This window comes from Podarcis erhardii (genome assembly GCF_964252035.2).
Source record: "Podarcis erhardii genome assembly, chromosome: 3".
NCBI classification, from domain to species: Eukaryota; Metazoa; Chordata; class Lepidosauria; order Squamata; family Lacertidae; genus Podarcis; species Podarcis erhardii.
This window is the reverse complement of record NC_138507.1, coordinates 105,784,646-105,805,434: the sequence shown is the minus strand read 5'-3', so window position 1 is coordinate 105,805,434 and position 20,789 is coordinate 105,784,646. Positions and strand designations below refer to the sequence as shown.

The 20,789-nt window shown below is 46.2% G+C and overlaps 1 protein-coding gene across 4 annotated transcripts in view; it reads left to right on the top strand.

Annotated features, from left to right (window-relative positions):
* Positions 1-20,789, top strand: part of LOC309337770 (phosphofurin acidic cluster sorting protein 2-like) — a 175,333-nt gene that overhangs the window by 123,052 nt on the left and 31,492 nt on the right. For all 4 annotated transcript variants that reach the window (XM_081854598.1, XM_081854597.1, XM_081854596.1 and 1 more), the window contains exons 3-5: positions 16,516-16,605; positions 18,528-18,653; positions 19,996-20,155. In XM_081854598.1, the coding sequence (XP_081710724.1) occupies positions 16,516-16,605; positions 18,528-18,653; positions 19,996-20,155 (376 nt within the window). The remainder of the gene's footprint in view (positions 1-16,515; positions 16,606-18,527; positions 18,654-19,995; positions 20,156-20,789) is intronic.

The window sequence follows — 20,789 nt, the reverse complement described above, 5'->3', positions numbered from 1 at the left end:
ATGCGCAGATGCTCAAAATGACACAAGCGCATGCGCAGAAGCAGCGAGTCGTGACCCGCAGACGCGGCTTGCGTTCTGCTCAGGATGCGAACGGGGCTCCAGAATGGATCCCGTTCGCATCCAGTGGTACCACTCTACAGCGGTACCTCGGGTTAAGTACTTAATTCGTTCCGGAGGTCCGTTCTTAACCTGAAACTGTTCTTAACCTGAAGCATCACTTTAGCTAATGGGGCCTCCTGCTGCTGCTGCGCTGCAGGAGCACGATTTCTGTTCTCATCCTGAAGCAAAGTTCTTAACCCGAGGTAATATTTCTGGGTTAGCGGAGTCTGTAACCTGAAGCATATGTAACCCGAGGTACCACTGTACTCAGAATTTTCCGGCGATAACAAGAACCAAGTGTGTCAGGGCTTGGTTCGTGCTGAAAATGGGAGTGAGTGGCAAAAATAGGTTCTGACTGTCAGAGGCGCTGAATGTGGGACTATATCTGAACTGAGTGTTAAAAAGGCCGTTTATCTGCCGGCTTAAATTCTAATGTTTTAAAACAATTTAGCTAATGTCTGCAGCAGCTGTGATACTAACTATGTACTCCACTCTTGCCATCAGTGTAGTATTTTTCCATTGTAAAGTTTGAATGCTGCCACCGTCAGACGCCTGTGACAGCAAATGCCATTGTTAGAGCAGATGGGAGAAATGCCAGCGTGAACATGAAGACTTATCATGGCTTGGGTTTTTATTCCATTAAAAATTAATGGATTTCTTAAGCAACTCTGCAGACCTCATTATACTACTTCTTCATAGTAAGCATCTAATTTTTCAGGACTTGCAAATCGTATGGTTCTTATTAGAGTTTACTTGCATCGTTTTTGCACCCTGGATTGCAACGGCTTTTTAATGCAGTAAAGAGAAATGATCCCCCCCGCCTTTCCCCTACCGTTTTGTTTGTGCTTGTGTCTCAAATGACTGGAAGGATTTCTTTGAAACCAACCAGAAACATGTTCAGAAAACAAGAAAACATATGCCCCAAAGGGGAACATTTCTCAAGACTTTTTAGTATCTGGGACACACAGCCGCAGAATGGAAATGGCTTTGAGAATGCATTGTGGAGGTCTTTTGCCATTCAAAACACTGGCTAGGCTGGAAGTGTCCAGTCCTGAGAGATGAGAGTCTGTTAGGAATACAAATGGGGGCATCTGGTTGACAGCAATGCCCCCCCACTTAATGCCGGCTTAATCATGTTGCTGTGGCCTGCAGTGCAATGATGTCTGGGGTTTGCGTGGCTACTATCCTGGAAATCCTGCAATATGGCACAAGTGTCCATACCTCTTTATTTTATTTTTTATTAATTAAATTTATATCCCGCCCTTCATCCAAAGATCTCAGGGCCGTTCACAAGATAAAAATACGAAATAAAAGCACAATATAGTTAAAACAGAACAATAAACCCCCTCCAACTACCACATTTAAAAGGCCAAGGAATATTAATCAGACAAAGACCTGGTTAAAGAGGAACGTTTTCGCCTGGCGCCTGAAGATGTATAATGAAGGCACCAGGTGAACCTCCCTAGGGGGAGCATTTCACAAACGGAGCCACTGCAGAAAAGGCCCCGTTCTTGTGTTGCCGCCCTCCAGACCTCTCATGGAGGAGGCACACGAAGAAGGGCCTCAGGGGATGGTCACAGAGTCAGGGAGGGGGCTGTTTGTGTTCAAAATATTCTGATACCTAGGTTGGTGGCGGGGATGCCATGGAGAGACTGGCAAGCAGAGGCCTCAACTGATGTGACTCATCATTTGCCCTTTCCGAAAGGAGCTGAGAGTGTGGGGTATGTGCTTCTCCTCACCACCACCTATTTTCTTCCCACAATAAACTCTGCGAAGGTGGCAACTGATCCCGGGTCACTCTCTGAGGTTTATGGCTGAGGACGCGGGTGGCACTGTGGGTTAAACCACAGAGCCTAGGACTTGCTGATCAGAAGGTCGGCGGTTCGAATCCCCGCATCGGGGTGAGCTCCCGTTGCTCGGTCCCTGCTCCTGTCAACCTAGCAGTTCAAAAGCACCTCAAAGTAAAAGTAGATAAATAGGTACCACTCCAGCAGGAAGGTAAACGGCGTTTCCTTGCGCTGCTCTATTCGCCAGAAGTGGCTTAGTCATGCTGGCCACATGACCCGGAAGCTGTACGCTGGCTCCCTTGGCCAGTAAAGTGAGATGAGCGCCGCAACCCCAGAGTCAGTCACGACTGGACCTGATGGTCAGGGGTCCCTTTACCTTTACCTAAAGGCTGAATGGAGATCTTTAAATCTGGGTGTCTCTAGGCCTAATACAACCCTGCAACCCCACAGCTTCTCTTTTGCTGCACTCCCTGTTCAGGCATTCAGAGTAACACAGGAGGGTTTAAACTGGGCAGTGGCAAGCATGCGCCTGCCTGCTCCATCCTAATCATCTCATGTTGAGCATGAAGGGGGTTGTAAGTGTGTTCGGCTGAACATTGTTTGGAGCATTTGTGCTCCAATTGGTTCAGCCGAAAAAGGCACTCCGAGTGGTGAAAATGCTGACTAATTCAAATCTGCAAACTGATGCAGAAATGTGGAGAACCGGGCTGGGGAAAAACACACAAGATTGAAGGATTTGCCCCACCTTAGCAAGCCCTTGGATCGACAGCTTCCTCATCCTCCAGCCTCTGCCAGCCTTTGCAGAAAGGTGGACCTTCTATAGGAGTGCCTGACAGCTGCCTCTCCCAGCTCCACCACCTGGGTGAGGGTAGACGATGACGATAGCATAGTGATGAGGATGGTGGATGGACCATGGGCTGAATTGCATCTGGCCTAATTTGAAATGGAGCCACCCCACTTCCTTATCCCCCACCCCACTTTGAGAATTGGTGGGAGCTGAGTGGAAGGATGAAACAGCAAGGAGTCTGAAGTAGTCATGGCCTATGGCAGGAATGGGAAACCTGTGGCCTTCCAGATATTATTGGATGATGCTTCCCATCACCCCTGACCATACTGACCGAGGCTGAGCCCAACAGCATCTGAATGGCCACAGGTTGTCAATCTCTGGTTCTGGGTTGGAGCAAAAGCATCCTGCTCTCTTGATGCTCGGAAGACAGGGTTGGGGAATTTCTTTTTTTAAAATAATAATTTTTATTAAGAATTTCAACATAACAAATTATCAAAGCATATCATCTTCATCCCCCCCCATTTTTTCCCTCCCCCCTCCCTAGGAAACCCCCCCAAGACTTCCCTCAGCTCCTCTTTCTGATTTTTCAGCACATGTTATTCTCTGCATAAGATAAAATTGTAAAGATCCTTAAATTATCTGTCTATTATGTTGACAGTCAATAAATTTGTGTATGTTTATTCAAAACCTGCCAAGGAGTCCAATTCATTTTGTTTTGTTTTTTAAGTAGTTTGTAAAGGGTTCCCATTCTTCTTTAAAGTCACAGTTGTCCTTGTCTCGCCATTTGTGTGTCAATTTTGCCAATTCCGCATAATGCATCAATTTCTCTTGCCACTGTTCTTTTGTCGGGATTTCTTCATTCTTCCATCCTTGTGCTATTAAGACTCTTGCCTTAATTTCAAGCTGTGAGGCTACATGTGGCCCTCCAAGCGCTCTGTGTGGCCCTCAAAACTCTCCCCAGGCCACACACCCCGCTGACCATGCTTTGTACTCCTGAGTGTTTTTGCCTGCCTTCAATGTGTCATTGATGGTGCCTCTTGCTTGCTGGATGTAGGGAGAAGGGGGTGTTAGTGTGTGTAGAAACTAGTCCACTGTACGAAAATGAAATTGACATTGGTTGTCAGTTGCCCATCACTAGCATGCAGCCCTCAGAAGATTGCCCAGAATGGAAAGTGGCCCTTGAACTGAAAATGCTCTCCAACTCCTGTTGTAAGAGTTCAGGACAGTATAGGGAACCTCCTGGTGGCGCTGGGGTTGTTGTTGTTGCTGTTTAGTCATTTAGTCATGTCCGACTCTTCGTGACCCCATGGACCAGAGCACACCAGGCACTCCTGTCTTCCACTGCCTCCCGCAGTTTGGTCAAACTCATGCTGGTTGCTTCGAGAACACTGTCCAACCATCTCGTCCTCTGTCGTCCCCTTCTCCTTGTGCCCTCAATCTTTCCCAGCATATGGGTCTTTTCCAGGGAGTCTTCTCTTCTCATGAGGTGGCCAAAGTATTGGAGCCTCAGCTTCAGGATCTGTCCTTCCAGGGAGCACTCAGGGCTGATTTCCTTAAGAATGGATAGGTTTGATCTTCTTGCAGTCCATGAGACTCTCAAGAGTCTCCTCCAGCACCATAATTCAAAAGCATCAATTCTTCAGCGATCAGCCTTCCTTATGGGTCATCTCTCACTTCCATACATCACTACTGGGAAAACCATAGCTTTAACTATACAGACCTAATGAGTAAAACTGGAGTTTGGAGAGCTTCTGTGTTCCTCTCCTGCTTCCTGCCAGGGAGGAGATAGAAAGACAGGGAGGCAGAAGCTAAAGCCAGTCCAGGCTCATTTCCTATTTGCATTTGATTTCCACAGCACAAAATGCTTCCCGGCATGAATAATTACAGAGGCAGAGGAACAAAAACAACTTGTTAACTCAATTTGTGGGTGATTATTTAGGTGTCACAACCAGCTGTTAAGAGGGTGGGATAATAACACCCGAAGAACAGAGAGGGAATAAAAATAAGGGCAAGAAATTAACAACAACAAGCCATTCAGCTGAAAGCAGTGCTACCAAATTCGCTTTTGAGAAAGCTGAGATGACCATGTCATGTAATTGAAACAGTGCGGAAACATTTACTCCCCAAATTTGGGGCCAATTTATGAGAACAGATTCATATATTTGGTAAATGGATGTGCAGTTTGGCCCAAACGAAGGAGGCATTCCATAGCTTCACCATCAACACCTCTTCCTTTCAGGTCAGCCTGTATCTACCACAGCACTGGAAATGACCCATAGCTCAGTAGGTAGAGCATGAGACTCTTAATCTCAGGGTCATGGATTTGAACCCCACATTGAGCGAAGGATACCTGCATTTCAAGAGGTTGGACCAGATGACCCTCATGTTCCCTACAATTCTACGATATTTCTTTGTTATCTTGGTTCATGACTTGTGGATCTTAGGAGCTTTGAAATCAGGTGTTTGGGCTTCCAGCTATGTTTGGAGCAGGGCCCCTGCAACAGGCTAAGAAAATTTTATTCTCAACATAAGCAGAAACATTTTGGTGGATCCTATTGAGGTTTTGCTGAACTACAATTTCCGTTATCCCTGAACATTGGTTGTCCTTGCTGGGACTGACTGAAGTCCAGCAGCAACCTCTTGAGGGCCACAGCTCTGTATTACTATAAATTTTGGCAGCCACTGTCATTTGCAGATGACACCAAACTAGGAGCGGTAACTAATGCACAGAAGACAGAATCAGAATTCAAAATGATCTTAACATATTAGAAAACTGGGAGCAAGCTAACAAAATGAATTTCCATAGGGACAAATGTAAGGTTCTGCACTTGGGCAGGAGGAACCAAATTCACAAATATAGGATGGTGAAACATCTGGCTTACTAGCAGTATGTGTGAAAAGGATCTAGGGGTCTCGGTGGACCAGAAGCTTAACATGAGTCAGCAGTGTGATGCAGCAGCGAAAAAAGCTAATGCTATTCTAGGCTGCATCAACAGAAGTATAGATCAAGGGAAGTAATAGTAGCACTCTATTCAGCTTTAGTCAGACCACACTTGAAATACTGTGTCCAATTCGGGCCACCACAATTTAAGAAGGATATTGACAAGCTGGAACGTGTGCAGAGGAGGGCAACCAAGATTATCAAGGGTCTGGAAACTAAGCCTTACGAGGATCATTTAGCCTGGGAAAGAGGAGACAGAGAGGAGCTATGGTAGCCATTTTCAAATATCTTAAGGGCTGTTACATGGAGGAGGGAGCATGTTTGGCTTCAAGTTGCAAGAAAGGAGATTCCGACTAAACATTCGAAAAAACTTTCTGAGAATAAGAGCTGTTCAGCAAGTGGAGCAGACTCCCATGAGAGACTTCCTTGGAGGTTTTTAAGCAGAGGTTGGCTGGCCATCTTTAATGGATGCTTTAGCTGAGATTCCTGCATTGCAGGGGGTTGGACTAGATGATCCTTGGGGTCCCTTCCAACTCTTAAGATTCTATGATTGATAGGGATGAGGGAGAAATTCCATTTAGTTCACATTTAAAGGTGAACCTGCCAAATCCATACCTTCCAAAATAATATGCATGCCTTCAAAATTTGCTCTTTTTTGAATTTTGCAATGCAGTTTTCCAGGCAATTGAAGTATACAAAAACATCACTATGGTAAAGTGTGCATAAAAATTCATATATTAGTGGAAATAACATACAAATGCATTATAGGAAGAAATTGTTTTGCAAAAATGTGTATATTAGGGGAAATTACATACAAAAATCTGCTTGTTAGCAGAATGTCCAAGTAAAATGCTGGCAAATTTCATGAATGAATATGCAAGCAAGTTGCTGCAGAAATGTGGAGAATGGAATTTAAGGTTGGTAAGAGAAGAAACCGACAGGTCCATACATCCCTACTGTTTGAGATACTGGTTCTTGTTCTCTAGATGTCCTTGTGTCTCTGTTGATGGGAGAAGTATTTGTATCCAGAGTTATATTAATGTGGGTTAAGTAAGTTATGTAAAGACATAATTAACTGTGAATCAAGAGGGCTCCATAAATTGGAGAACAGGATGGTAGATAACGGCACTTCAAAGATCTTCAAAGAATGCCAGTTAGTTTTCTTTCTGGTAGTCAAGAGCTTCTGAAAACATCCCAGATACTTTCGATTCCTGTTGGGAAGGTGGTTCTCCAGCGTTCCCTTTATTCTTTAAAGTCTTTTTCAAAAATGCATTACCATTAGGGGTGCATCTTTGCAGCAATGGTGGTTCTACCTTCAACTCTTAGATCTACACTTTACATCAAATGGCTTCCCGGGATAAGCTGTTTCTGCCTCCCCATTGAAGTGAAGTGTTCATTCTGACAGACAGTCTCACTCCCAGCAAGTGATCTCTCTGGTCCCCTCCAGATTGCCATTATTGTGTAGGACAGGATTCATTCGCATACCGGAAATTTATATTTGAGCAATGAAAGTGGATTAAAGCGCTCTGGCACAACAAATCCACTCCCTCCCCCCTATAAAACCCCTCACTTTTTGCAATTAGGAGAGTGACAGGGATAAACGTCTGATTAACAGGAAGATGTATAACCCTCACCCAAGCAAATCAGAATGAATGTTCATTGGCATGTAACCTCCCTGGCAAGCAAATGAGGAGGAATTCTCAAGAGGTCAACTGGAGGAGCAGGTCAAATGGCTGGATGCAATTCTGCAGAACAGATGGTTCTGATAGTTACAAAAGAGTTATCTTAATTTAGCCCAGGTGTGTCTAACTTGTGGACTGCAGGTTGCATATGACAAAACTTCAGCAAGCCCACAACTTACACAGGGGTTACAATTGGGGATTGTGCCTAAGGCCAAAATCGCTTACAGTCATATCTTGGAAGTCAAACAGAATCCGTTCCCGAAGTCCGTTCGACTTCCAAAGCGTTCAGAAACCAAATTGCGGCTTCTGGTTGGTTTCAGGAAGCTCCTGCAGCCAATCAGAAGCCGCCGAAGCCCCGCCGGACATTCAGGTTCCAAAAGAACATTCACAAACTGGAACAATCACTTTCGGGTTTGTGGCGTTCGGGAGCCAAAGTGTCCGATTTCCAGGGCATTTGGGATCTAAGGTACGACTATATAGTAAAAACCCATTGGTGTCAAGGAGCTGTCAGGCGAGCACATGTCATCTACAGGGCAGGAAAGAATGTGAGGAACGGAATGCACTTAGCTTTTATTCACAGGAAGTGTCAACACAGCAGAGTTCCTTTGGTTCATCTTAATCCAGCTGGAAACATTACTGAAACTGACCACTGGCCCTTCCCTTCCCCTCTAACCTCTCACTCTGGATCCCTCCCTAGCAGACGGGGCTCTTCCTCTGGGTCTGTCTGGCTACTTGCTCAGCAACGTGCAGGACTCTCCTCAAGCTGGGTATCAGAGGGAGAGGAGAGCCAGCAGGACTGAGTCTGGGTAGCAAGGGCAACCTCTGACTCCTCTCTGCCTGAGTCTGTGCTCACACTGCGACCCTCAGCCTCTAGCCCTGTCCTGCAAGGGCCTCCTCCTTCTGACACCCCCCTTTGATTGCTCAAACCCCCTGCTTCAAGCAACTCCCAACTTGTCCCTTCCCCAGACTGCTCCCCGGTGCCCCACCACCACGATCCAGGCTCATTTTTCCCCCTATCCTCCCTGGGGGGCTCTTGGGCACTCAATGCCCCCCACTCTTCCTCATCCAGCCAGTCTCTGACAGTGGGTGGGATTGCCAAAGTCATTTTCACCAAATCCCTGCCCCCTTTCCACCCCTTTTAAAATGTCTGCCATGTGCGTAAAGCTGAACGTTCGCAGGTTAAATGTGCGTAAGTTGAAAACCAACTGTACCACACAGTGAGCTTGGGTAGAAATGAAAAAAGGAGGGTGGGAAGCAGGAGAAAGCAATGGTTTTATTAGAGAATGTTTGATTGCAGATCAGGCAGTAAAGCGGTATATCTCATTCCTGTGGAAACTGTGGAAACTCTTAGCAAGTCTTAGACAGAAGCAGCATATAACAAGGCACGTCAGTCCTGTCTGGGGAAGGTGGCAGGTCATTGTCCAATGGATACGTTCTGATCCGTGTTAATTGGAGGGGGGAAGCAGGATGGGAGCCAGAATGGATGGGGATGGAGGAAGAGGGGAAAGCAGACGCACATGGGGGGGGCTCTGCCCACCTCCCTCATGCCACCTCCAATATATTTCCCCCAAGGAATGTGACCCTCAACAGTAAAATAGAAATAAAAAAAAATACATCTCATATTCCATCTGAATAAGTCTTCAGTTCTGATTTCCAGATTGACTCCTGGGCTGTAAAGTGATGCCTCTATACTGGAATTGGAGTAAGTTTTTCCCTTCTAAAGCGCTTTACTGCTGGAAATTCAATCTTGAAGCATGTGCCCATGTAACTGTCCTGCAGTAGCAGCTGAGGAAAGAATCTTAGAATTATAGCATTCCAATCCTTCATTTTATAGTCCATAAAATAGTGTGTTTTTTCTACTTAGGTTTTTTTTTTAACAGTATTGTACCTGATCTCCTCTGGCCCAACCCTACTCAGAGTTTCAGTACGCTAGGTTTGTGCCTCTGGTGTTTTGATCTATGGATTTTGGAATAAGTGGCATAGACAGATTTTCAGGAGCAAAGCCGAGATGAAGTGAAAAGCCAGAAGTTTAGAAGTTGAAGAATGAAGGCATAAATATCTCCATAGAGGTTCTTTCAGTTGTGCTTTCCCCCTTCTCAGACTTTCACTAAGGGAATAAATAATACGTCACATGGTGGCAGCTGGTTTGCTGTGGTGTGATTGGCACCATTGCAACAGCTAGGGTGACTAATTGTCTTCCGAGACCGAATTAGTGCTCCTCCCTGGGGGTGCCACGGTAAAAATAGAAGTAGTTACTTACCAAGGACCCCTAGATCTGTGACAGGAACATTAGAGGCTTATTCCAACCACAGCATAATGGGGCACTTCACTTAAATTAATGTTCATTTCTCCCCCCACCCCCCACCGCCCCGAATGTAGAGTGCAGTCAACACAAACCAAAGGAGGCAAAATAATTTTTAACAGTTTTCCTGCTTCATTTTTAACAACTGCCTGCAGGTAAGATCTGCTAAGAGAATGAAGCAGTTAATGTACCATTCAGTCACTCCATACTTGCTTTCTGCTATGCTTCTAACTTTGTTTAAATTGGGAAGGAGATATCCCGCCTTCCTTACCTCCACTAGTTCTTATCTCCTCCAGATTGCCTTCTTCTCCTGCCTGCCCCTCCTTTAGCAGGCAACCTCTCTTTTCTCCAGGCTCCTCCAATGGTAGCTGGTGGCCATTGTGGGTGGTAGGATGGAAAGCAGGAGGGGCCAACAGTAGGTGGAGCCATGGCTTGTTGAGAGAGCCGACTAGTTGTTGTTTTGCCCCACTGAGGCTAAGGAGGAGGAAACCAGCAAGCAGTGCCACCCCGGACTAGCTATGAGGAATAAGGCAGGCAGGTGGGAGCTCAGGGCATTGGGAAGGATCCATCTTGAAAGCTTACAACATCTCACCGTTCCCATTTTTCCCCATCTGCAGCCTGTACAAGGTGAGTGCTGGTCAGGCTGCTTGCAAGTAACCAGCTGGCTTGGTGGCTTCTTCCACCTGTTCCCTACACAGTGACTTGCAGTGCTGAACTAGTAGTGCCTGATGCATTTTGACTCTTGGTTCCGTTTTCTCTATTCTCCCTTTTTTCCTATTGCCTCCAGGCTTACAGTCACTCCCCACTTCCCTTGAAACCAAACTGAATGAAAAGAAGGGGTTTGTCTAACAAATCTTCTAACAGCAATAGAGCAGTGCTAGAAGAGAGCGATCTCTCTGCCTTTTTGAGAAAGAGAAGTTAAGCCCTGGGGATTCTAGAGCAGCGTTCCTCAACTTGGTGCCTTCCAGATGTTTTAGACTTCAGTTCCCATCAGCCTCAGCCCTCACTGGCTGGGGCAGATGGAAGCTGTCGTCCAAAACCTTTGGAGGACACGTCAGGGAAGGCTGCACTAGATGAGGATCTTGCACTCTGTACCCCATGGAGAGTATCAGGGTGGGCCACATAGTGAATACCACCAAGAGCTATTTCACCTCTTTGTGTTGGATGAATGGAAGTTTCTGTCTAAACACTGGAAAGAGCAGCAATCAGTAGGAAGTTGCCTGCTGTGTCTACCTGTATCACACATATGCTTCGGAACCCAACCATTATGTTTTCAGCCATATGAACACGAATGTGTGTAGTTGCTTTTAGCTGGAGGGACCTTGCACTTACTAAGTTTTCTCCTGATCCATGGTGATATCCACCACCAAGAAAAGGTGATGGCCCAACTGAAGAGATCAGTTGTCCTGGGGTTCTGGAACAGATGGCAAGCTAAGGTCAGACCTGTGAATAAGGACCAAGGAGCTGATTCAGGACCACAGTCAGCAGTCCTGTAGCTGAGATAGAAAATACAAGTTGTCTCAGCAGTGTCTTAGAACTAAACAGCAAGATGAAAGATGAAAGATACCACAACCACCAATAATAATGTAACCACAGCAATTACACCAGTTCAGAATGAGAACAACCATTTATCACCCAAAAGCTTTCCTGAAAAAGGAAGGCTTTGATTGTCTTATGGAAGACTGTTAGAGATGGGATGAGATGAATTTGCCTTAGAAAAAAAAATCCATGTTCTGGGCACAGTTGCTGAACAGACCCTCTCCCTGTTCCCAACCAAGTATATTTTTGGGAACACTGGAAAGTATCTGACAATGATCTCACAAGGCAGACAGGCTTACACACCTTCTCTTGACACCAATAATTATGTCATTATTATTGCCAGTTGAGACGGAATCATGGAAGTAAATACCACTCAGAAGTGGCGCTGCACATAGCCACACCCAGAAGTGTACCGCATCAAATGCTATTCCTGAAGGCAGAATTTGAGACTTAATATCCACACCGTATGAGGAAGGACTAAGTCAATCTCTAGCATTCGCTACCTTGTTTAATTCTATCTCAAAGCAAGCTTTGAAGTAGGTTATCGTTCCCTTTATGCAAATGGAGAATTGGCACGGAAACGTGGCGGCTTCCTTGAGGCCTCCCAGCAAGTTATTAATTGGGTTGGGCTTTGAATGCTCCCCCTCCAAGCCTTAATTTACACTTCAGCCAATGGGCCACATTTGCTTTTATTTACAAGTCATGTGAGAGCACAGCAGGCTAGGGCCTGAAGCAGCAGATAGTATCTTCCTTCTTGTGGAGCTTCCTTCCTCCCAAAACACTTCTCTCCAATGATTTTATCCCCCACCCAATCAACTATTTTTGACATTGGTCACATGCTATGCCTGTTTTAGGTTCATTCAAGTCCATCTCAAATTAGCCCTGTTGTGAGTGTCAGGAGTTATATCTCGACCATTCCTTCTGGCTCGTCTTTCATCTGGATTATGCAAAGCATCTACCAGAGGCATTCGGTCCGTGGTTTTACCATAAATTCTGACCTGCTCAGGGTCGTGCCCTTTGGCAAGGCAAATGATGTCAACTTTCTGAGAGTTTGGAGAAGCCAGGGACAATTTGCCATTAAAGAGAATAGGGCATTATTTAGGCCTGGGAGTTTGTTTCAGAACAAAATGGTAGAAGTAGAAATACTGTGTATGACTGTTTCAGGTGTGGGGAACCTTTGGCCCCCCAGATGTGACTGAACTACAACTCCTATAATCCCTGACCGTTCACCAAGCTTGCTAGACCTGAAGGAAATTGTGGTTCAGCAACATCTGGGGGACAAAGGTTCCTCACCCCTGCCCTATTTCAAGTGCTAAACACCTCTGGAATTGGTAATAGGCTGAATAACGGCTAATTAAATCTAGACAAAATGGTGGCACTAGCAGTAACTGCCTCACTAGATTAATAGGGTGGTGTTCAATCTGTTTTGGATGGGGTTGCAGTTCCCCTTAAGGATCACGTTTGTCACTGTTGAGTACTGTTAGATTGGGGCCTTAATTTGGTGGCCTGAATGATCCTTGACAAGAAAGGAGATTCTGACTAAACATCAGGAAAAACTTTCTAACAGTAAGAGCTGTTCGACAGTGGAATGGTCTCACTTGAGAGGTTGTGGACTCTCCTTCCTTGGAGGTTTTTAAGCAAAGGCTGGATGCCCATCTGTCATGGATGCTTTAGTTGAGATTTCTGCATTGCAGAGGGTTGGACTAGATAACTCTCAGAGTCCCTTCCAACTCTATGATTCTATCCGTGTGGCACAAAGCACCTTTTTCACCTGCTTATGTCTGTGAACCAGTTGTGACATTTCCTACACAGAGAGAGCCTTGTGACTGTTATTGATGCCCTGCTAATGACCAGCCCTGGTTACTGCAGTGCATTATACATGAGACATCTCTTGTTTCTTTACTGGCTGCCAGTTTGTTTCCAGACATAATTTATTAGGCTGATTTTGACCTATAAAGCGCTCTATGTCTTGGCACCAAATTAGATGAATGACCATTTTCTCCTGCATGAACCACCCAGTTTCTTAAGTTGTTGGTGTTGTTGTTTGTTTGAATTTATATACCGCCCCATACCCAGAGGTCTCAGGGCGGTTCACAAAATAAAATCAAAATATAAAATCACAAAATGCACCATCAGAATAAAAATAACCCAATAACACCCCCAAAAAAACCCTGAGCAACCTGGTGGCTGAATTCTGCAGTAGCTGAAGTTTCTAAACCGTCTTCGGGGCAGCCCTACATATACTGCATTGCAATAATCTAACCTTGAGGTTACCAGAACATAGACAACAGTAGTTAGGCTATCCCTGTCCAGATAGGGGCATAGCTGGGCCACCACCCGAAGCTGATGGCAGGCACTCTGGGCCACTGAGGCCACCTGAACCTCAAGGAACAGAATCCAGGACTACCCACAAGCTATGAACCTGCTCCTTCAGAGGAAATGTAACCCCATCAAGAGCATCAAGCCCATCTCCCACCCATCTGGTCTAGGGAACCACCCTAGTGTTTGTGGGAGGCTTTTCTCAGATTAGCCTCTGTTTCTGATGTGAGCCCTGCTCGTGTCAAACAAGAGGCCCTCTAGATGTTGGGTTCCCCTCCTTCCTTCACTGGACAGAGTGGTCAGTGGTCAGGGACAGTGGGAGCTGTAATCAAGCAATGTCTGGAGGACCACAGGTTCCCCATCCCTGATGTAGGGTTCCACCAGACAGACCCAGATGGAGGATGATGAACCCTGCAAAGCACAGTTTCAAATGAATGCATTGATGGAGAGACACAGGTTCCTCACCCCTGTCCAAAGAATCCTAGAGCGAGCAGTGCAATCTTAAGCAGGGCTACTCGGAAGTAAGTCCTTCTGTTTGTGATGCCTAGGACTTTGGCCTACAGCATACACCGAGCAGAGGCTGGTCCATAAGGGTGAGTGGGGCTCTTCCCCAGCCTCAGTCTACCTTTGGGCACCTCCACCCCAGTCGGTCATCTTGCTTATAACCAGTCCAGTGGATGACACCACCTGCCAGCTTCCTTCCCCTCCTTAATTGGTGTAGCTTTTGTAAAACTCAGCAGGGAGGCGGATGGTTGTCAAAACCAGATCCTGTTGACTCTGCGTGTGTGGCACTGGCTCCACCTACTGTTGACCTCCTGCCTTGCGCCCCACCAGTCCCAACTGGCCGCCTGCCCCCTCGTCTTCCTTGTTGTGGCTCACCTTGTAGACTTAACCCCAGAGGATTATAGTATCCAGCAAAGGCTACTTTTTTTCCTCACACATTGAGTGCCTTTGAGCTCCGAAGGCACCAGAATGCCTTCTTCGATAATGCTTGGTGGATTAATATTATTTTAAAACTAATTAAAAGGGCATTACCAGCATAACGCCTTGGGAGTCCTGGTGGGCAAAGTGGGAGAGCTGCCGCAACTCTCCGCCGGCTAATCCGTTTCCTTTTCCCCTCCCAAGGTGAGCCAGGTTAATCCTGCTGGAAGTGGAATCTCTCCACTCAGACAGATCTGTGTAATGTTTGCCCCCGAGCCAAGTTAATTCCGCGCGGCTTAATAAGGCGAGGTGGGTGGATAATTTGGCTATGCTCTGCTCTTTCTCTGAACTTCTCACTGGCAGTCGAGCGACCCTCCCTGCAGCATGGAGAAAATCCCCCCGGCTCATTTGAGCAGGGAAATAGGCAATTGCTTTCTTAGCAGTGGCTTGGCTGCCGAGGTGGAGGATCTAAGCGAGACTGCACGGTTTACCAAGCATTTGGGGCAGCCTCGGTTCAGGAATGCCCGGCTGGGGCTTGATAAGTCGTGCCTGCTTTTTGCGGATGAGAACTGGAGGCACACTTCAACCTTAAACACCTGGGAAAGTTTGTTTTTAAGCACGGGTACGAGCATAAGATCGGGACGCGGGTGGCGCTGTGGGTTAAACCACAGAGCCTAGGGCTTGCTGATCAGAAGGTCGGTGGTTCGAATCCCTGCAACGGGGTGAGCTCCCGTTGCTCGGTCCCTGCTCCTGCCAACCTAGCAGTTCGAAAGCACGTCAAAGTGCAAGTTTCTCTGGCGGGAAGGTAAACGGCATTTTCGTGCGCTGCTCTGGTTCGCCAGAAGCGGCTTAGTCATGCTGGCCACATGATCCGGAAGCTGTACGCCAGCTCCCTCAGCCAATAAAACGAGATGAGTGCCGCAACCCCAGAGTCATCTGTGACTGGAACTGATGGTCAGGGGTCCCTTTACCTTTACCTTTTATGAGCATAAGAATTATTCTGACAGCACCACGCTCTGCTTTTCTGTCCATTCATAGCAGAGCACATGATCCTGTGCTCACCTTCAGCTGAAAGGATCTTGGGTAATAGAGTTAGGAAAGGACTCTACCTGAGACCGTGGAAAACTGCTGCCCATCGGGGTGACCTTTTGCATTTGTTCAAACACAGTAGCAAAGATGAAACCCCAGAGTAATGAATCCTTTGCAGTTTTGGACTTCATGCATTCAGACATCATATTGCTTACAGCAGTCTTCCTCAACCTAGCACCCTTTGTATGTTTTGGATTAAAACTCCCATCATCAGCCAGGACTGATGGGTGTTATATGCCTAAACCTACGGAGGGCACCAGCTTGAGAAAGGCTGGCCAACCGATGGCATACTTGTTGCATCCAAAATCCAAAAGAAGACTTGTGACATTAAAGTGTGGGAGCTCTCTTCATTTCCTACAACTCTTGACATTCCCTCCCTTCCGCACGAGCCAAACAGTGGACAAACCTTTCAACGTGCCTCGTTTAAAACTCAGTAAGACCACCAGGAGCATGTTGAAATCATTGGTTGCAAGGAGGAGGGCTAGTTGACTGTGCCCTGGTCTACCACAATTTGTGGGTGGCTGGATGGAAGGACTTGTCTCATAACTTTGGCTCAGATCCAGACCAGCTGGCTGGTGGTGTGCTGTGGGAGAATTGGGTGATGAAAAAGGCCCTGTAGCACTTGCCTGTCTTTGCTTGTATATATGTATTTATTATTTTTTAAAAGCATGACATAAATGCAAGATATATTGAAATATATAGGTAAAGCTCAATGCAGTCCTTCTGTGGCTCCCTGGGTCATCCTGTGTGAACTCATTCACAGTGAATTTTGCTTGCTGTGTTCATTTATTAGGAGAAAGTCTTCTTAAAGCATTTGTACCTAGTTGCTTTTCAGTGACATGCCGCCACCCCTTGCCCCTACATTCCCCATTTCCTTTTCTTTAAGGCTCAGATCTCTGGAAATCATCTTCTGCTTAATACAGACTGCTCTGTTGCTTCACCTTGTGTCATCAAATTCTTGGCGTTGTGTTTTTCCTCCCTTACACAGGCCAGCTGAGGTTGTGATGCGATAATTGACTCTTAACACTTCAATCCGGGTCTTGTTGCAGGGTTCAAAGAGAGTCCTGAGATCCAATGAATATGTTCTGCCCCCTGGAGGCCTGATGGAGACTGACCTGGAACTGACATTTTCGTTGCAGGTAATTTGAACTTTGCTCACCAGATAGCAGAGAACCATCCCTCGACAGGATGATTAAAATCTTTTCCCTGCATCTCTGGCTTTCTGAACAGACAGTGCATTTGGGAACAGAATGGGAAGAGCTTTAGGAGTTTCCTTGAGATTCTGTTGAAGAGGCTTTCTCTTGCACGTGTAGGGTAGGATTGCTGTTCTGACAGCAGCCCTAGACATGTTTACCCCCTGGAAGTCAGTTCTGCTGTGTTCAATGGGGCTTGCTTCCTAGCAAATGTGTTTAGGATGGCAGCCAAAGGCTCCTTTCAAATCAACCATTCATGAGAGTATGCCTGCCCCAACCTGGTGTCCCTCAGCATGGCCTAGAGCATGGGAGGATGTGTGGTGTAGTGGTTAAGAGCGGTGGACTCGTAATCTGGTGAACCGGGTTCGCGTCTCCGCTCCTCCACATGCAGCTGCTGGGTGACCTTGGGCTAGTCACACTTCTCTGAAGTCTCTCAGCCCCACTCACCTCACAGAGTGTTTGTTGTGGGGAAAGAGGGGAAAGGAGATTGTTAGCCTCTTTGAGACTCCTTAGGGTAGTGATAGAGCGGGGTATCAAATCCAAACTCTTCTTTGTCTTCTTCTTCTCCTTCTCCTTCTCCTTCTCCTTCTCCTTCTCCTTCTCCTCCTTCTTCGAGTCAGGGATAATGGGAGATAAGATCTAGTGAGCATCTGGAGCGACACCAGAATGAGGAAGGATGGGCTAGGCTGAGTGAACTGCTAGCCATGGTGTAATTAATAATAATAATAATAATAATAATAATAATAATAATAATAATAATTTATTATTTATACCCCTTCCATCTGACTGGGTTTCCCCAGTGTTGAGGAGATGCATGGAAGAAAACATGGAGAGCGTTTGAGAAATCAAGCTTGTTTCTTTTTGAGTTCTCCGCCGGGTTCTTATTTATTATTTACTTACTACTCCTACTCCTACTAAGTTTATATTCCACCTGCCCTTCAGGGAGCTCAAGATGGTGTATATGGTTCTCCCTTTTTAAATTTTATCCTTGTAACAACTCGGTGAGGGTGGCTGAGAGACTGTGACCGGACCAAGGCCATCTGATGAGCTGCATGGCTTAGTGGGGATTTGAACCCTAGCACTGCCCTGCTTATGGAATGCTCTCCCTAGGAAGGCATGCCTGGTACCATAACTGGCTACTTTTAGGTGCCAGGCCAAACGTTTCTTTTCAGCTGGGCTTATGACTTTTCGTTTGGAGAGTTTTAGATGATGTGGCCTCTTCAGTGGGTGGGATGTGTTCGGCCGTCTTCTGCGTGTGTGAATGTTTTAGCCTTTCTTTTATTTTCGTTTTATGTTGGTTTAATTTTTTTTTCCTATTATAATGTAAGTCACTTTGCATTTACTTCCTGCAAATGGAAGAAAAAGTGGCTAATAAGTGTAATTCATCATCATCATCTTCTTCACCCTAACCCAGGGGTTGGCAACGTTTTTTGAGGCCACTCCCCGGCAGACCTCTTGGTGGGCCAGAGCTATTTCTGGTGCTCTTCTGGGTCGGAAGAGTGCCGGAAAGATCGTTTGTCCACGGGCGCTCCTCTGTTCTGGAAGTGCGCCAGAAATAGCATGTACACATGTGTACGGGCGCTCCTCTGGGTGAGGAGCGCCCGTGCGCATGCACACACACTATATCCGGCGCTCTTCCGACCCAGAAGTTGGTCCCCGCAGTGAAAAAAAAAATGGTGCTGCGGGGGGGGAAAGAACACGGAATCCCCACGCCGATCCACGGAACATCCATGGGCCGGTTCCATGAAGCTCATGGGCAAGAACCGGCCCATGGGCCTTAGGTTGCCGACCTCTGCCCGAACCGCTACACTGAACGGGCACCTCAAAAACAGCATATTATCTGAATCTGTCTCCTCCTCTCCCTGTAGTACCCACACTTCCTGAAACGTGATGGCAACAAGCTCCAAATCATGCTCCAGCGCAGAAAGAGGTACAAGAACCGCACTATTTTGGGCTACAAGACCCTGGCAGTGGGCATCATCAACATGGCTGAGGTAAGGGAAGCAGCAAGCTGGGCGGTTATGTGGGCATCCCATGCCTTTAACCATCTCTGAGCAATGGGCTCTTGGTGGTGCCAGAGCTGATGGGAAGCAGGAGAGGCACCAGGGCACCTTCTCAAGATCTTGGGAGGTTGTGCTTCTTGTACGTGGGAGGGGACTGGTCTGTCCCAGAAGCCTCCTCCTGCGCAAGGGAGTAGAATTGGAGCCCCTCCTCTAGGTAGATCCTGTATACGGAGCTCCTCTTCCACATGGAGGCCCAGATGTTGTTGAGCCGCAGTTTTCATCAGCTCCAGCAAGCAAAGTCAATGGCAAGGGATGCTGGGAGTTGCTTGCTTGCTTTTGCTTCTATTATTCATTGTATTTGCCAGTCGCTGTTTTCACGGAGGGAAGCAAAGCGAGTTACCTTAAAGCCAATTAGGAATTTCCAATAAAAAATCCTAAAAGCACAGCTGTACAGAAAAACAGGCAGGGCTTACAGGTCCCACCCCACAGTTTCACCCTTCAGAGTAAGGGCCAGAAGCCTGGGTAAAGTGAAAAGTCTTTGCCTGGCGCCTAAATATAAATATAAATGGGATGGGTGGGATGCTCGCTTCGGCAGCACATATACTAAAATTGGAACTATACAGAGAAGATTAGCATGGCCCCTGCACAAGGATGACACGCAAATTCGTGAAGCGTTCAATTTTTTTTAAAAAATGGGATGGGTGGGGTGTGCCAGGTGTGCCTTCCTGAGGAGAGCATTCCACATCTAGGGGGCCACCACTGGAAAGGCCCAATCTCGTGTTGCCAACTTCTGAGCATGGAGGGGCCACACTAAGGAGGGTCTCAAGATAATGATCATAAATTGTAGAGTTGGAAGGTACCACAGGATTTTTCTAGTCTGACCCGATGCAGTGCAGGACTATTTCGTCCAACATGAGGCTCAAACCCACAAGCCTGAGATTAAGAGTCTCATGTTGAGAGCCTCTAATTGCAGGGTCCAGGTTGGTTCCTGTGGGGAGAAGTGATATCTTTTAAGGCCCTGAGTTTCTAATCTTCATAAGGCGTTATAAGCAGAGACTAGCATTTTGAATTAAGCCTGGAAACGAATTCGTATCCAGCGCAGTCATGCCAAAAGTGGTGTTCTTTGTTCAGACAGTCCTGCTGTGATCAACATTCTGCTTGTTGAATTCTGCATCAACTGCACTTTCCAAGCCATCTTCAAAGGCAGCCCAATGTATAACACATTTCTCTACACGGAGCCCAAATACATGTTATTCTGCCTCCCTACGGCGGGTCACTGGCCTGCTCCAGAGGCTTCCTCCTGTGTGCTGAGTATCCTTGATCCCTTATTCAGGTCATGCAACACCCGACAGATGGAGGGCAGCTCCTGGGCCTCCACAGCAACATCAAGGATGTGAGCATCCGAGTGGCCGAAATCAGCATCTACTCTCTCTCTAGCCAGCCCATTGATCACGAAGATGGAAACGTCCCCTCTGGCCCCAAAATCAAAGCTGGTAATGTGTTATTTATTTTTATTTTATTTAATTTTATTTATAAATTTTATTTTTCGGTTTTTCAAAAGAAATTTACAGACATGCAAATAACAAAAACACAAATCACATATATTTGACTCCCCCCACCCCACTTTTGTGGTTTCTTTTAAATTTTAATTTTCATGCTGCATTTTCCACATTACTCCATCTTTATTTTTTAGTTTCTCATAATAATCTAACTGCTAGTTTTACGTTAGTCCTGCTAATGAGCTTATTTGTATACATGAGTTTTTCAAATATACTACAAAATTTCCCCAATCTTTAATAATTTCTTCTTCTTGGTTTCTTATTACACCCATTAATCTTGCCATTTCAGCATAATCCATTAATTCTATTAGCTAACTATCCCTAAAAGAAAAGCTTCAGGGGTTTTTTTTTTGTTAAAAGTTATCGCAAACATAGTAATGTATTCCTTAAACCTAAAGCTTCTCTGAGTCTAGTACCTAAAAACTGTTTTGGTCAGGTTCTCATCCAACTCTCATCTGTACCTTCACTGACTTTCGGTCCTGTGATATGTCCTTTCCTACATCCATCCAGAATAGCTTTGTTTCCTAAACATGCCCTCTATTCTTTCACTCTGCTTGTGCCACACCTC